This window comes from Sinohyriopsis cumingii, chromosome 9 (genome assembly GCF_028554795.1).
Source record: "Sinohyriopsis cumingii isolate HCF-2022 chromosome 9, ASM2855479v2, whole genome shotgun sequence".
In the NCBI taxonomy this organism is placed as follows: Eukaryota; Metazoa; Mollusca; class Bivalvia; order Unionida; family Unionidae; genus Sinohyriopsis; species Sinohyriopsis cumingii.
In genome coordinates, this window is record NC_142969.1 from 25,752,096 (window position 1) to 25,770,389 (window position 18,294).

An 18,294-nucleotide genomic window follows, 5' to 3' on the forward strand; every position below is an offset into this window, starting at 1 on the left:
CAGAATTAAGTTTTGGGGGTGGGGTTGGGACCAGAATGTCTTGCTATTCCACTGATAAAATTCTGCCCGACTTCAGCAATTAATGGCTATCAAATGTTTTGCCTACCAACATCCACAAAAGTTTACCGTATTTATCCACCAATAAGATCCTGCATGATAATAATTTCATGTTTAATGACAATCCCACCTCCCAAATTTGACAAAATTTTGACAAAAATGTCCATAGAATGTTTTTCATACTAAGATAATCTCTCCTTTTCAACAGTTTACTAGGGTGGCTCCCTGGTCTTATCATGTGAGAAGTATAGTACACTGGTTGGAGATTTTATTTTATGCGACATTTGTGAACAGCCATCACAATGTTGCAACAAGTTTTTTCTGTTTTATTTTGCATTGACAATACATATTCTCATAACCTGTTGTGTGTCACATGATATATTCTCACATTCCAAATAGCTATATAATGGGATTTGTGGAAGGATTCTATGATAGAATGCGCTTACCCTTGTTACAGGGTAGTGTGCCTGGTTATGGTAATTTCACAGTTCCAAAGGCTGCTGTCATGTCCTGAAGTCATGTGACACCACATTACATCATGTGAAATGCTAAATCTTTAAGTCCTTCTCCATGGTGAATTGTTCTGCTACATTGTTGTTGGATGCTGGGGGGCATAGTGTACTTGCCCTTGGCTTGGGCATTATACCTCAAGGTTAGGGCACTATACCCATCAGCTCCAGACAACATCGTAGGAGAACAGTTTCTGAAGGAGAAGGGAATAATTTAATAATTCTGAACATAGTTGATGTTTAATATTCTGGGAAAGGTGGACTTAACGTGGTGAGGGAAAACAGAGGACCAGGAGAAAGCTATTGACCTTTTGCTTGTTATTCTTTGATAAAAACAATTATCTTCCTATTTTAACCCTTCGGTACGTTTAAAAAATAAAAAAGAGTACAAAAAGTATTTAATGAAAGCAAGCAAGAATTCAACAACTTTAATGCCAGGATGGTTATCAAAATATTGAAGAAATGTCATTTTATTGCAGGCCCAATGTCAACATGATGCCAACAATAAAGGAATAATCCATATTTGATTTCATCCTTCCAGTGTAGTACTATGTACAGAGACAAAAAGAAAAGTAAGTTACATTTACTTTATTTTTCATGGGGGTTTAAAGGTTTCTTGTTACAAATAATGTCGCACTAAAACCCTCAATACAACTGTCGGCGTACTATAAGGCCACACCTTCTGCAATGAAAATGTGGCACCATAAAAGGGTGGCCTCTCATGAAATGGACTGAATGATTGAAATGTACTATTTTGGTACTGATCAGGATGGCCTCTGTTGAAAGGGGCCTCAGAAGAGGGGACAACAGTTTATTCTTCTACCCTCAATTTATTTGCCATCTATATTTGCATGTAAGTCTGGTCAAACTGCACACTGCATAAACCCAGGTCTGCTGTTGCATAATGTGCCAATAGATCTAGGTCTCTGCAGGTTTTTAGGAGTAAACATTATGTGATAGCAGATCAGGGTCTATATTGTTTTTAGTTGGTTTATCTTACAATCATGTATCTATGGCACCACTTATTGTGGTGTTTTTTGTTTAATGTGGGACCCCCTCAGATGAAATATCAGAGGGAATTAGTATGTCCGAACAATTTTGGTGGATTTTTGTTTCTTCAAGTTAGAATTTAACCAAGAGAGCTTTGAGACGATCTGATGACATGAGAAAACTTACCAGTGGCTGACATTTTGTATCTTGGAAACCTTTAACCCATGTTTTTTTTTTTGGTGTTTTTTTGTGTGTGATTTGAGATGAGTTGTAGAATAGGATTTACCAGTATGAATGTATTAGTGCACCTCTTTCCATACTTTCTTTTTAATGTCATTTCTGTTTCAGCACCCTCTTAGATTCCCACCTTATGCATACAATTAAAATAAAAATTAAAATAGTAATTTAAACAAGGAGCAAACTTACATATAAATTATTTATATTGGAATTCTCTTGTAGGAAAACCATAATTTTATTATCAGTGACTTAATGGATGCAGTATTCTTGCAAATAACTTTTATTTTAATTCTTAAATATATTGAACAGGAATTTGAATGTTCATCAGAGGGACTTTTTGCATCAAGGAGTTTACAGTTATTCCCATGCTTTTACCCACAGTCCATCTTTATGTCAATCAGGCCATCTGTATGTCCATCAGTCCATCTGTATGTCCATCAATCCATCTGCATGTCCATCAGGCCATATGTAAGTCCATTAGTCCCTCTGCATGTCCATCAGGCCATATTTAAGTACATTAGTCCCTCTGTATGTCCATCAGGCCATATGTAAGTCCATCAGGCCATATGTAAGTCCATTAGTCCATCTGTATGTCCATCAGTCCATCAGTATGTCCATTAGTCCATCTCTGTTACCATATCTCCTTGTCAAATGTTTGATGGAAATGTTATCTTGCCTTGTAGTGGTCATTTGCAAGTGGGGAGTACGGGTGGGGTGAGGAGTGTCTTAATTGGTACCTGGTGAGGGATAGAATCACAGTGAATTTTTGAAATATATTTTGATTTCATATGTCCAGCCACTGCAGGAAGGACATTATGGACATGACAGAGTCTGCATTATGTTCACAAGTTCACTGTCGGTTGGACAGAGTTGTGTCTGGGGAGGGAGGATAGAATATGCAGTTAAAAGCTGCGGATATGTTGTTGTAGTCTAATGCTAGCTAATAGCATTTTTAAATTATCATTTGGGAAAAGGTTTAATTAAATAAATCCCATAGGTTAGACAGAATTTATCAATTCATGACTTGTTCTCCATTGGTGTGGAAGAAGGCAGAAGCTGTAGTGAAACATTCTGGTGTCAGGCTGGACTAATTACAAGGTAAGTGATTTTGGCATATATAGTGGAAGGAGGTGCATTTAATTACCATATGTAATATGTACTCCCTAATAAGCCAAATCTAACTACAAGCACCATAGAGCCTTATCTGCTGTCACATTATGAACAGGCAGATCAGGGTCAGTATTGTTTGTTCTAATGACTATCTTAAAAGACAGCATGGACACAGATCTGCTGGCACATTATGTGATGGAAGATTTGGGTCTTTGCTGTTTGCAGTTGGACTCGACTAAGTGAGTATATACGGTAAAATTTTGACTGTGATAGATCTGTGTAACATTTTTTCTGTGATAGATCTGTGTTGTCTTCAACTCACTAGCAAAACATTCACATCTCTACCAGTTTTCTGAATGCAGGACCACACATTCATTTTTGAGAAAGTATATTTTATTCATTCTGTTCAGACTGAAACCTCACTAAGTAATCAAAATCATGTTTGTCAAATTTGGTCATTTCAGTGTTGCAACAAACCCCCTCCCCCCCCATGTAATATTGGAGTTATAACTATAACTGCTATATATACTTGCTTGTATGTCGAGTCAACCTGCAAACAACACAGACCCTGATCTGCTGTATCATAATGCACCTACAAATCAGGGTCTGTTTGTTTGTTCTACTGATTACCCCAAACAAACTGCACAGACCCAGATCTGATGGAGCATTATGCATTAGCACATGTGTATCCATGCAGTTTGCAGATGGACTTGACAGATAAGTAAGTATATATGGTCTGTCTGTTGATCTGTCTGCCCATAATATGTATGTCTGTCTCTAAACATTTTCATATCTGGACCAAAATTCTCAAACTGCTCATTGGTATTTCTATGAAACTTGGTCCAGATATGCCAGATGTGCCTTCTTTACTTTCAATACTTTTTGTCCATTTTTTGGATCAGCCATCCATCCATTATCCACAAGACTTTTGTCTCCAGAACTCCAAAACCATTGAAGATGTATCTGTGAAATTCGGTAGATCAATAAGATTAGCGGTCCGATTAGACTAGTGGTCCACTTTGCCTTATGCTATTCGTGGTTCTTTTTTTCTCTCAATATTTTTAACTTTATTTCTTTGTTTTATCCATCCATCCTTCAGTTAGACTTTTGTTTCCACAATTCCACTGAACTATTATTTTTTAAAACATATATTAGACTAGTTGGCATGATCCACCTCTTGCTGTTTACAGTTCTTCGTTTTAAATATTTTTAACGCTTTTGTCTTTTTGTCCATCCACCTATTTTTGGCACTTTTATTTTTCACGGTTAAACTCCAGAACCGTTTAACATATTTCGTTGAACTTTGGTATTCAACTAGTGATATAAATATGCCTTTTGTTATGAACACTTTTTCTATTTTATTTTTTAAAAATATTTTTGTCTCTTTGCCTGTTAATCATCTAACCATCATTTACACTTTCATTTCTGGAGTAAAACTCGTGATGTGTATCATTTCTCTATATACATGATTTGTCTATTCCTCCAGTATTCCATACCAGTGGGATATAGCAGAATACATTTGACAGTCTGTGTATCTGCTGTCCAATCAAACTTTCTCTTTCAGAGTATAACTCTAAAAACCATTCAAGATATTTCAGATAAACTTAATACATGTATACATTTCAGGTACATTGCTTAGGGGTTCCATTACATACTTAGGACTTTCTGCATTTTTTATTTTTGTATGTTACCACATAAACAAACTGTTGCATAGATTTTATGTAATTTGAGAGATCTGAACTGTTGGATATTTTCGCTGGGTGTCTTTGCATAAGCAAGTGACCAGGGTATGGGTCATCTCTTGGGTTAGTTCAGTGCCCTCTATGGATTGACAAATCTCATTATTTACTCGGTTGATACTGTACAATACAGAATCACACTATCAATACAGGACAATACTAGGTTTTCTTGTCTTTATATTGAATTTCCTAAACATTAAGGTTATCTACAACATGTTTACACACAGTCTCCTTGTACCTATTTATATACCCCAATATACCTGATACACATGCTCTTTTTTATTTGCAAAGAATTTTATTATATCATTAAAAAATATTTTTTCCAATGACTTATGTAGATTTTGATTTGTTCTGGTAAACGTATTCTGCTTGTGAATTGTTTGTATTTGTACACTTTGTTGAATTCATTGATTCTTAATCCCCAAAAGTACATGCAGTAATCTCTTTACTAGTAAGTAAATGCCCCTCCCCCTTCACATATGAGTGAGTGCCTATCTTTGACCTGATGACATAGATATATCCACTAAAGGAATGTGTGAAGTTCTATGTGACTCACTGTTATGCGTTGGGGTGGGGTGCTCCCAATATTTATTTGAATTACTGTGGAATTCCCACCCTGGCTCGTTTTTGTAGGAAGTGAAATTAGTGATAGAGAGAGGTAAAGCTCCGAGCCCCCAGTCAGCAATACCGACAATTAAATTATTAAGAACACAAAGGTGAAATCCAAAAGAATAACAATTTAATACAAATTAAACGATATTAATTTCTCCACCAATCTGCTTCCTCTTGACCATGTGACAACCTATTTCATCACGTGATTTTAGTGTGAGATGGCTTTCCCCAGTACTTGGTTTCTACTCATCTGTGTTTACTACGCAATTGCTTTCCTCCTTCCTGTGTTCTCCGATTCTTCCTGTCCTCTTCCCCTTTTGTCTTTTTTTCTCCTCCTCCTTTTCTTTCTCTCTTTCTCCTTCAACGAGGCTTGTTCCCTGCCTACTTCTGTTCTCTATTTCTCCTTCAATGAAGCTTGTTCTCCGTCTACTTCTATCCTGTCTCTCTGAGATCGGGACTTGACTACTCTGTCCCCAAAAGCTTCCTACGAAAAACAAAAAGGACATTAGATTTGTGTTAGCCATCTCGCTCACACTAAATCAACAATCAATCAATCATCAGATCAAGGTTATCTACATCTTTGGTCATGCATTCGTGCACATCGAAAAACACACACGTTCTTATAGAAACAATGTTGCAATAAGAGCGGTATCCTACTTATCATACAGAAATCACTAAATTGCGTCACATCAATATATATATATATAAATATTCTTAATCTCATTATTCTCAACAATATCACAATAATCCGACGCATTTCTGTACTTTACACTCCCACAAGTGTACACAAATATTCAAATATTCATATTATTTAAATTTACACACTGCAGCCATTTTACAAGCTACCATTTAATTCACAATGGCAAAATCTAGAATATCACATGAATAAATACACTAGTTTACTACGAAGTAACTAAATAGCGAAATACAATATTAATTCTGACGAACGAGCAATCTACATAATCATAGCTCATTTCTCAAGTACGCATGTAAATTAAACAATCAAAGGTAATTCTACGTACTAACGATTCTAGTAAGTAAATATACATACTGCACTTAATTACAATTACAATGCCGTAACATTCTGCAACAATCGAGCAAATAACTCACTGACCTTTATGAAGCTTTCTGTCCTTAGAATGTTCTAAGAGTTTTCCTGCCAAATCACGAGTGGCTCCCTTGGAGTGAGTATATTCTGCTTTACCAGTACGACGGCTTACAAATCACTAATTCGTTATCAGTTCAAATGACTGTTAAGTTCTGGTTCGAATTGATGGCCCCACCCTTCCTCAGTTCTGATTGGATATCAATTCTACCCCCAGTCGGTCCAGCTTAACAGACAAGCCTCAGGCCATCTGTCAAAATGGGAAGATTTACAATAGCGTTGAGGGTCCTTTGTTCTTAGAACAAAGCTTCTAACATCTATATGCGAGGGTTAACACCTAACGGGGGGTTCTTGTACAAACAATATCGCCTTAACAGTGCAGGGTTGACATACTCATTGCGCCGACCCATTCCTTTGTTCCTGACTTACGTAATCGCGGGCAGGCAAATGTGACAGAATGAAATCAGCAAAGCATGTTTTACATCTTCTAAATGTCCAATTTTGCTCAATATATCCAAGGACAGACAAATTCAAAAAGAAAATGAAACATTACCTTTACAGGTACAATACCAACTTGACTTTTTTTAGTTCCATCATTACACATGCATATTTCGATGGCAAATTGGCATCAGCACATGCTGTGTTTAGTTCCCAGAGCCTGAGTGATGTTTCTGTTTTTGTCTTGAGCGGACAAACTCATCAATTGAAAGATGTAGAGGAAAGTTTCTCTCAGAGAGAACAAGATATTTTAACTCTTGAAGAACCCTCCTCACTTGATGTCATGTGCCTTGGTACAACAAATAATAATAGTAATGATAATAAACATGTTTTATATCATTTTACTGCATATGATGACTGTTTAGTGAACATTTAAACGAAAGATAGAAAGCAAAGGAAAATATATTACTTTCATTTGTTCGACAAGTTCAGTTTACCCTACCAGTGCAGTGATACAAGTAATATGCTTTTGCAAAACAAAGACTCACCTGTGTATTTTCCCATTTATTTATAATACTGTATTATACTGTTGTGATAATACCATGATACTGTATTTATACTGTTGTGATAATACCATGATACTGTATTTATACTGTTGAGATAATACCATGATACTATATTTATACTGTTGTGATAATGCTGTGATACTGTTTTGATGCACGTGTTATTGAAGACATTGGTTGTGATGTATATTCAGATACAACAGGGCCGATGATACTCAGTATTAATCATCTTTAGATCACTTCTGGTTCCATTACTAATACAAACTTTGCTTTCTGAAAATCGTTTGTTATATTTATATTATTTGATAGGAAAAGAAACAAAAAAAGAAAATAACAAGAGAAACTTTTCAGAACTTTCATTACACTGACAGAGGGGTACTTATTCATGTTGTTTGCTGAAATTTTTTGCATGAATTTCCAGAATTATTGCAGCTATTTTATCATTAGCTACAGCCAGTTGAACTGTAATTGTTTGTACAAGATTAGTAAATTTACTTTGCCATACCTTAGCAGTATCGAAGATTGCATCCCCCCCCCCATCAACTTGCAAGTAATGAAGGCAATATTTTGTCCAATGATGATGTTCCAGCTGATAAAATCTGTTGGACTTTTTGAAACAGTGCAGTTTACATTAAAAAAATGTGACTTGTTTAAGGATTGTACTTTTTGCTTATATTTTGTTTTGTGATCCTTTCTGTTATTCCTAAGCTTACTTGATACTACCTACATAGGCTGATGTGCTGTTTAATCGTATACATACATACATACATACATACATACATACATACATACATACATACATACATACATACATACAGACAGACACACACATACATACATACATAGAATCAGTGTTAGGATTGAATCTTTATTAACTGCACATGATGTGGAGCTATTCATTTATGCAGAATTTCATCTGCTGACTCTGCTTTTGAAGCTTTAAAGACAGAAAAAAGAATAAGTGGAGGGAAGGTGTATTGAGAAATCCCATGTACATATATGCTAATGAGAGTTGTGTGTTGTGCTTAGAAATGGCAGCAAATGTTGTTGCTTATATAGTAAATAGAAAAAGAATACTGGTTAATTTGTTTGGTTACCATATATACATGAACTCATGGTAAGGTCAAGTCCAACGACAAACAACATTGACCCTAATCAGCTGTCTCTCATAGTGTGTAAGCAGATCAGGGTCTGTATTTGTTTTTTTGATTGCTCCCAAAAACCTGCAAGGAACCAGATCTGCCATTGCATTATGCACTGGCAGATCTCGGTCTATGCAGTTTGCATTTACACCTGACATATGCCACTGCATAGACCCAGATTTGCAGCAGAGATCTGGATCTTTGCAGTTGACTTATAAATGAGTATATAAGGTATGTGAATTAGTTGTGTTGATTAACATGATACCACTCCTCAAAGTAAAAGTATGTCTGGCATGCAGGTCTTACTATGATAATGATAATAATAATAATAATAATAATAATAATAATAATAATAATAATGATAATAATAATAATAATGATAATAATAATAATAATAATAATAATAATAATAATAATAATAATAATAATAATGATAATAATAATAATAATAATGATAATGATAATAATAATGATAATAATAATAATAATGATAATGATAATAATAATGATAATGATAATAATAATAATAATAATGATACTAATAATAATAATAATAATAATAATAATAATGATAATAATAATAATGATAATAATAATAATAATAATAATAATAATAATAATAATAATGATAATAATAATAATAATTAATAATAATAATAATAATAATAATAATAATAATAATAATAATAATAATTAATGATAATAATAATAATTAATAATAATCTTTTGGTTACAATGCCTACTGTACCTTAAGAGTGAAAATTGTTATTCTTTCAAGGTAAGCCCTTCATCTGCAAAAAAAAAGTTGTATGGTCATTGCATTATCATGGTGTTGAACTGGTAATTGTGGATTAGAGCCAGATTATAGCCCTTGATAGGTGATTAGAGGTAGAATAACCCTTACAACAAGGAAGCTCACCCCTACCTGGCTTGAAGGGGGTTGGACTCAGTCAGGTAGAAGCCATCCAGGCTTTTAATTTGTAAAGTCAGTTCATTTGATTTTCCAGCTATAGAATGCAGTATCACCATCACCATAAAATCATATTTAGTTGAATTTTCTAATGCATTGTACCATTTCTTCATGGGTTATATAAGTGTTGAACTTGAAATAATGTAAACACCTTCATATGGAAGGAAAGAACAAAGAATGAAAGAACAAAATGACCAGTATTAGTTGGGTTTTAGAAATGTGGTTTTGCATTTTATTTCTGGTTTTACATTTTCCTTTCCTTTGTAGCATGAATTTTAACATGAATTTTTATTTACATTCATCACTACAGACAAGGGGAGCCAGTAATATCACATTTGGTAGACTTGTAATCCATTGATCCTGGGTTTGATACCTACCCATGCCAATCCAGGCAGGTCAGTTGCCTCGGTCTGTCCTTGAGAAATGCACTTAGCTTCCATTTCCTCAGCATGATATAGCCAATGATGTGTTAAAAGTGCCATTGAAACTACCCCCACCCACCAAGGTGCCATTAAAATTGTCCCCACCCAAAATGAAAACTGAACTAACCACAGAAAGACAGAACATTGTGAACATTTCAGTCAGATATATTAACAATGCTGTTGTAGATAAGACAGAGTTTTATGCTTTTGCATTTATGATATATGGTGTTTTTTCCTTCTATTTTAAAATATTTTATGCTAAATAGAGATCAAAATTCTGTTCTTTCAAATTATTTGACATCAAAGACTCATTTAACAGCCCCCCATGCTGAATGGTATAGACTTTTAAATGTAATCTGTTTCACTGTTAATTATCAAAATAAACTATATTACAGCCACTTTGTTAAAAAATAAATTATTGGTTCATTTTTCTTTGAAGAAAAAAATTACTGGTCGTAGGGTAGCTGAGTGCTGTTTCTTTCCACAATTTATAAAGCTTTTAGTTATGAGTTTTTAACGCCATTACATTGAACCTTTGATGCCTCATGAAGTTCAAAAGAGCCAATTTACATTTGTTCGATAGATATAATAAAATTATCTAATATATTTCAGTTAAACAGCAATACAATGAACAATGAACTTGGCGTTAATTGTTTTTCTACATTATAAATTTGAAAGGATCACAGATCAAGTGGCAAAATTACAACATACCAATATCAACAAGGGACTATCCCATTGCATTCTTGGGAATGGCAGGTATTTAAAATTTCAGTATTTGATGACTGCAGTGTGACTAACACTCAAATTCAATTACAGATTGTCTCATTAATACATATTTTGCCCGCAAAATATTTTAAATGAATAAACCCTTAATCTCACAGTGGATAGCTTATTGTCACTTTGGAGTCTATAAAAAGAAACAACACTTGACCATTTAAAGAAATATTTGAAGTGAACTTATATTAAAGGTTATATGGTATTTTTATATGATGACCATAAGGTGGAGTGTATTATATTATGTTTCCCATCTGTTACCAATTTGGTTTTTGCATAGGTACTTGAAGTCTCCCTCATCCACAGTTACCAACTTTGTGAATGGCTTGTAGTTGGTTGGGATAGGGAAGAAACCTTATCAATCTCAGGTCAAAAGCTCAAAGGTCAGGGTCACTGGGACTGAAAGAAGAAAAATTGTGTCTGCATAAGAACTTGAATTCACTACCATTTACAGTTACCAAATTTCATGATGACTTGCAGTTGGGATAAGGAGGAACCCTATTGATTTTAGAGTTAATATATTAAATGTGAGGGTCGCTGTGATCAAAAGAGAAAAAAATTGCTTTTTCACATTAACTTGAATTCTCCATTATCTCTGGTTACACACTCTGTGGATGGCTCATGGTTGGAATAAGAAAGTAACGTATTGATTTTGGGGTCAAAAGGTTGAAGATCAAGGTAACTGTTACTGAAGGAATGCAAATGTTTGCTGCACAATAATATTGGCTGTACATCCCAAACTGGACCAAACTTTGTGGATGGCTTACACATGAGGGGAGTAAGAAACTGATCATTTGTAGAGTCAGAAGGTCATTATCAAGGTTATTTTGAAGAAAGATGGTTTCTAAAAAAAATCAATTATCTACATTATGGGATGTTGTAAATTGTGCCATTCATTATTGTTGTTGACAATGAATTCATTGAAAACTTTATAATTACTTGGCATTACGGGTGAAATAATTACTTTACTTTTATGACACCTGTTCATTACCTTTAAATTCTTCCAGTTTGTGATGATTTTGTACAGGTGATATACTGTCATTGGAAAATCAGTTGAATGGCCAAATTATCAGTATAATAAGCCATAAATAAGTGTTGTCATCAAAAATATTAAAATTGTCATTGGACTTCATTATCATGTATTATCTTGTTTGACATTTGACAAGTCAATCAGATCTGTAATTGCTCACTTTGTACCTATTTCATGTGTGTCATAAATACATACTTTTTGGAAACATTTTATCCTAACTCCTTTCATGGAGTGTGCCAAGCTGTCAAAGTTTGCACCAATAACCTAATTAAATAGAGAGGATCTTTTTTATAGCATAGTTGTATGGAATGTGTCATCTTATTAAGCATTGACAGAATGTATCATCTTATTAGGCATTGACAGAATGTATCATCTTATTAAGCATAGACAGAATGTATCATCTTATTAAGTATAGACAGAATGTATCATCTTATTAGGTATTGACAGAATGTATCATCTTATTAAGCATAGACAGAATGTATCATCTTATTAGGCATTGACAGAATGTATCATCTTATTAAGCATAGACAGAATGTATCATATTAGGTATTGACAGAATGTATTATCTTATTAAGCATAGACAGAATGTATCATCTTATTAGGCATTGACAGAATGTATCATCTTATTAAGCATATACAGAATGTATCATCTTATTAAGCATAGACAGAATGTATCAACTTATTAAGCATTGACAGAACCAGCTTGATGAAGGATGGTGAGTGTGTAAGGAGAAGTTTTTCTTCTTCTACCAAAATGGGTGTATATGGACATGTTTACTTTTTCTACCAAAATGGGTGTGTAAGGAAAGGTTTACTTCTCTGCCAAAATGGGTGTGTAAGGACAAGTTTACTGTTTCTACCAAAATGGATGTGTAAGGACATGTTTACTTTTTCTACAAAAATGGGTGTGTAAGGACATGTTTCCTTTTTCTACCAAAATGGGTGTGTAAGGACAAGTTTACTTTTCTACCAAAATTGGTGTGTAAGGACAAGTTTACTTTTTCTACCAAAATAAATGTGTAAGGACAAGTTTACTTTTTCTAACAAGTAGAAAAAATAATTCATATTAGGCTCTTCTATTATGCATAAAGAGCAGCAAATTTTAAAAAAATGTAAAGGATGCAGAAGCACTGGCTTGTTGGATAGTGTTGTTTCAAATTCCATAACACTTAGCTTGCTTTCTAAGAAAAATTCTTCTTTGCTTTTTTCTTTCTTAAGAATGGAAGGTCTTAAGAACTATAAACTTGATTCAGTTGGTAGTATTTTTCCATTATATTCTTGTGGGTATGTGAGAAAGCTTGCCAGTAGCTTCTCATGGGTCGGTGGTTCTTCCCGGGGTTCTTCCTCCACTCTTAATACTGGCCACCATGCATAGCCTATTGTGTGCTGAAAAATGGCATTAAACCCCACAACAACAACAACAACAACAACAACAATCCATTATATTCTTTTTTCACCTAACAAACCAACCCTGTTTTTCACACTTACTAGTCTTATCACAGTCAAATGCAGTGCTGCATTACCATCATGAACCAAATACTGTAAAACCTGTCTGGGAAGACCACTGCTATTTGAGACCATCTGTCTCAAAAGACCATTTTCTCAATGCACAAATGTATTGTTTATATAGTGGTATGACCTGCTATGAGAGACCACCTGTCTCATGAGATCATACTTTTTGGGAGAAGAGGTGGTCTTTCAAGAGAGGTTCTACTGTATATGAACCCTCTAATTTTCCTGAAACCATATTTTCAAAACTTTTAATACCTTTTAATAGCATTAGAATTTCTCGACACCAAATATGTTTCTAAAGCCAACGGGGAAAAAATCAATTTGGAATATAAACTTTGAAACATGTTATCCCTAGTTCATACAAAGTTCAAATTATACAGACTGGTATCATATATAAAATGATAATCAGTCCAGCTAATGGAGAATCTATTACAAGTCTACATGGTAATTCACTGAAATCTTCAATGACTGTTACTCAGCAGAAATAACACACCTTAGTCCAAACTGCACACAACACTTACAGTATGTACTCACATAAAAGTGTAGTCCAAACTGCACACAACACTTACAGTATGTACTCACATAAAAGTGGAGTCCAAACTGCACACAACACTTACAGTATGTACTCACATAAAAGTGGAGTCCAAACTGCACACAACACTTACAGTATGTACTCACATAAAAGTGGAGTCCAACTGCAAGCATCAGAGACCCAGACATGACATAATGCACATGCAGTTCAGGGTGTACATTGCTTGTGTTACATATTACTCTTAACAAACTACATAGATCCAAACCTGCCAGCATAGCTGGGTCTATGCAGTTTGGACTTGGACTTATAAGCAAGTATATATGGTAATCAGTTTTGGGATCAAATAGGAGACAGTTAAATAACTTCGTTTATTGTGACCTGTATTGTCCTTTGTCAGCTTGTGGCAGTGGGACCGTCTATGACCAGAAGCTGTTACATATTTTGTTTTTATTTGAGTTTACACCATAATGATTTATGATGTTGTGGTATCTGATGCCTGTGTTTAAACTGTCAGATAAGTAAAGGTTACAATGGAATTTTTGTTTATACTGTACTCAACAGCCACCACTTCCTGTAAGCCATTATAGTACACAACACATGGGATTTTAGTTTATATAGTACTCATAAACCCATAAAGCATGTATAGTTTACAACACATGAAAATTTTGTTTATATACTCACAACCCCACCAGACATTAGAGCATACAACACACAGGATTTTAGTTTATACACTACTCATAGCCCCATGAGTCAGTATAGCATACAAAACATGAGGATATTTGTTTATACAGTACTCCTAACCCCACAAGCCACTATAGTATACAACACATGTGAATTTTGTTTATACAGCAACTCTGCAAGCCAGTATAGCATACAAAACATGGGGATATTTGTTTATATAGTATTCAGAACCACACAAGCCACTGTAGTATACAACACATGTGAATTTTGTTTATACAGCAACTCTGCAAGCCAGTATAGCATACAACACATGGGAGTTTTGTTTATACAGTACTCAGAACCACACAAGCCAGTAGAGCATACAACATATAGGAATTTTGTTTATACAGTACTCATAACTCCACAAGCCAGTAAAACATACAACAAATGGGAATTTTGTTTATGCATTACTCATAATCCCCAAATGTTAGTATCATATAAAACACATGAGAATTTTGTTTATATAGTGCTCGTAACCCCACAAGCCATTATAGTGTACAACAAATGGGAATTTTGTTTATACAGTACTCCTAACCCCACAAGCCATTACAGTATGCAGCAACACTTGGGATTACTTTGATCCAGTTAAACTTTCATTTTAGTTTTTGCTAAACTAATCCAAGAGAAACAGCTGTCATATACTTTACAGCAAAATAATTTTTTTCTTACATAACCATACATGGGCCAGTCTAAAAATCAGGTGTTTTGTTTTGGTTTGGTTTTTACAGCACTGCAATACCAGTCCCAGTTATGTAGAGCAGTACAGTGCCTTGTTCAAGGACATGCATTGGTTGCCAGTTTAGGCTAATCCAATGGTAGGATTTGAATCTGTTCCTTTTTGGTCATGAGTTTGGTATGCCAACTTCTAAACCAACATGGCTCCTACCTCTGTTACTGGAAAATTTATCATTTCAATATAATTTTTCAAGGTTATCATTCTTTAAATAATATTTAATGGTTGCTGGATTGGGCTTTCACATTTGGAAAAATGATTGCCCCACATTCATTTTTAGCTGAGCAGGTCATACTGAGCTTATGGGACGGTCTGTTGTCTGTTGTTTGTCTGTCCGTTAGAAAAACTTTATTATCATTACTCCTCATAAACTACATGTACGATATTTATGAAACTTTACACACACATTCATCCGATGGTTTAGTTGGACCTAGATGACGATGATGATATTTGCACAACCAACATGGCCACCACAGTGGCCATATTGAAAATCCTGTCACTGCTACACCTCCTGTATGGCTTGTCATATCAACATGGGGGGTTCAATCAAAGACTTCTTATGATGTTTAGCTGGTCCTCCAATATTGTCAACATGGCAGCCATCTTAAAAATCTTGTTATTGCTATTTTTCCTTTATGGTTGGTCATGCAGTGTTCATTAAAAGACATGTGATGTCTAGTTGGTCCTAAATGAAAATGGTGCTGACCTCACACAAACATCAGCCATCTTGAAAATCTTTCAAAGACTTCTTATGATGCATAATAGCTAGTCCTAAATTAAAATGGTGGTGATCTCACACAAACACCAGCCCTCTTGCAAATCTTGAAATCACCACTACTCCTGAATGGATGGTCATATCAACATGGAATAGTTACTAAAAGACTTCTAATGCTGTATAATAGTTAGTCCTAAATAAAAATGGTGCTGATCTAACATCCAATATATCTACCACTAGAGCCATCTTGAAAATCTCCTTATGGCTAATACTACATGGATGGTCTTATCAGCATGGGGTTTTCACTGAAAGACTTCTTATATTGTCTAGTTGGTTCTGAATACAGATGGTTCTAAATGGAAGTCAGTATGGCTACCTTGGCAGCCATCTTGAAAGTCTTATTGCAACTTCTCCTGAACAGAAATTTATACTGATGTGGGGTTTTCATCAAAACACTTCTTATGATGTCAGATGGTTTTAAATGCACATGGTGCCAATTTTTCATCATATATGATCTCCACGATGTGGCCATCTTAAAAATCTTGTTTTCACTGCTTCTAGTGAATGGATGGTTGTATTTACATGAGGTTTTCACTGAAAGACTTCTTAAGATTTCTAGTTGGTTCTAAATGAAAATGGGATCAATCTGACCTCAGTTTGGTCACCACAGCAGCCATCTTGGAAATCTTATTGCTGCTACACCTGAATGGAAAGTCTTGTTGACATGAGGATTCACCAAAAGACTTTTCATGATGTCTTGTTCCTAAATGAAGATGGTGCTGATATGGGGTCTTAGTCTAAATATGGTTGCCACAGTAGCCATGTATAAAATTGGGTTATCACTAAGAACTTCTCTTGAGTGAATGATCATATTATCATGGGGTTTTCACTAAAAGACTTACTATAATTTTGTTGATCCTAAATTAAAATGCTTCTGATCTGTCATACAGTGTGTGGCCATCTTTTCACTACACCTTGTAAAGGGTTAGTCATTTTGACATGGAGTTTTCATTGAAGGAGTTCTTACATGTGTAATTGGTCCTCAGTGAAAATTACTAACCAAGGTGGCTATCCTGAAAATATTGTTGTCTATACTCCTCCCAAATGGATGGCTGTATCAACATGGGGTTTTCACCAATAGACTTCTTACGATACCGTTTGGCCCTGAATGAGAAATGTGCCAGTTGTACATCCAATATGGCTGCCATAATGGTGTCATGAAATCTTTCTGTCACTAATCCCCTTCAGTGGATGATCATTATGACATCCAAGATGTGCACAACAGCAGATAATTTTTAAAGTTTCTTATTGCTGAAGAATATCAGAGATGGTTTCATCTCTCAGCAGTTAAAAGGAAGAAATGGTTTTATCTTGAATTCCTAGAAAATCTTTTCTCCCAAGTCCATTCAAGAGATTTGTGTTAATTGTCCTGTTCTCCTGTTAAATGGAGTTTTGTATACCTGTATACACTGAATCAGTTAAAGTTCATGTACATCAGATTTCATGGTTTGCTTGAATAAAATACATATTTGTGGTTGCTTGATTCTGTGATTTTTTCATTTAAAAAAAAAAAAAAAACAACCGCAAAAAGCATGATACATTATTGGGTAATGATGTATATACCTCAGCTAAAGATTAAACCAGCATTCGCTTCCATGCATTGATAGGTAAGTTATTCATTGCTAGCAGATAGATAAGTATGTAGATCTGAATAAAAGAATATGTCAACGTCCTTTTCATGCATGTACAAGCAAACAAACTTAATTGGCTTGTCAAAGAATCATATAAAAACATAAAGCTCCTGACAGCTAAAACAAAGTCTCTGACATCAAACCAAGCTTTTTCGAGATAAGTCTTCTATCTTTTTCATATACAAACGGTTCAGTTGAAACTGAGTTTCACTCTCATAACAATCACTATGTCACTGACACAGTGGTCAAAGAGTGGAAAACTTAAGAGTTAAATGTCCTGTCATTACAAGCTCTTCCAGAGTCCTATGTTTGTAGACTCTGATGCCAGGTGTACTCTCTACATGGCTCACCACTGTTTTGTGTGACCAGAAGAGAGATAGAGCTATCTTCTTTTAAGGAAATGGCATCATGCCCTTGTTCATGCTAATTGCAGGCCCAGATACGTTGCAACTCCAAATCTGTCACCAGACTGTTAGAGGGGTTTTGATTGACCCCAAAACATCTACCCTTAAGCCAGTTCACACAAAGTGGACTATCTCCACAACTGACAAAGTGTCACTTTAGATGGATGAGATTAAAGTGGGCTTTTTGAATGTGGGACTAATCTACTGATTATTCATTCAACTATTAGTATGTATGATAGATATTTAATGATAAAATTGCATTCTTGAGCTCCAATGGCTTAACATAATA

General features: G+C 34.8%; 1 protein-coding gene across 1 annotated transcript in view; it reads left to right on the forward strand.

The window, feature by feature from the left end:
• The window catches only part of LOC149791432 (protein TANC2-like), a 375,205-nt gene that overhangs the window by 97,585 nt on the left and 259,326 nt on the right, over nucleotides 1-18,294 (forward strand). Inside the window, exon 2 of the mRNA XM_089969962.1 lies at nucleotides 1,046-1,138. Within this exon, the coding sequence (XP_089826088.1) occupies nucleotides 1,117-1,138 (22 nt within the window). The 5' untranslated portion in view covers nucleotides 1,046-1,116. The remainder of the gene's footprint in view (nucleotides 1-1,045; nucleotides 1,139-18,294) is intronic.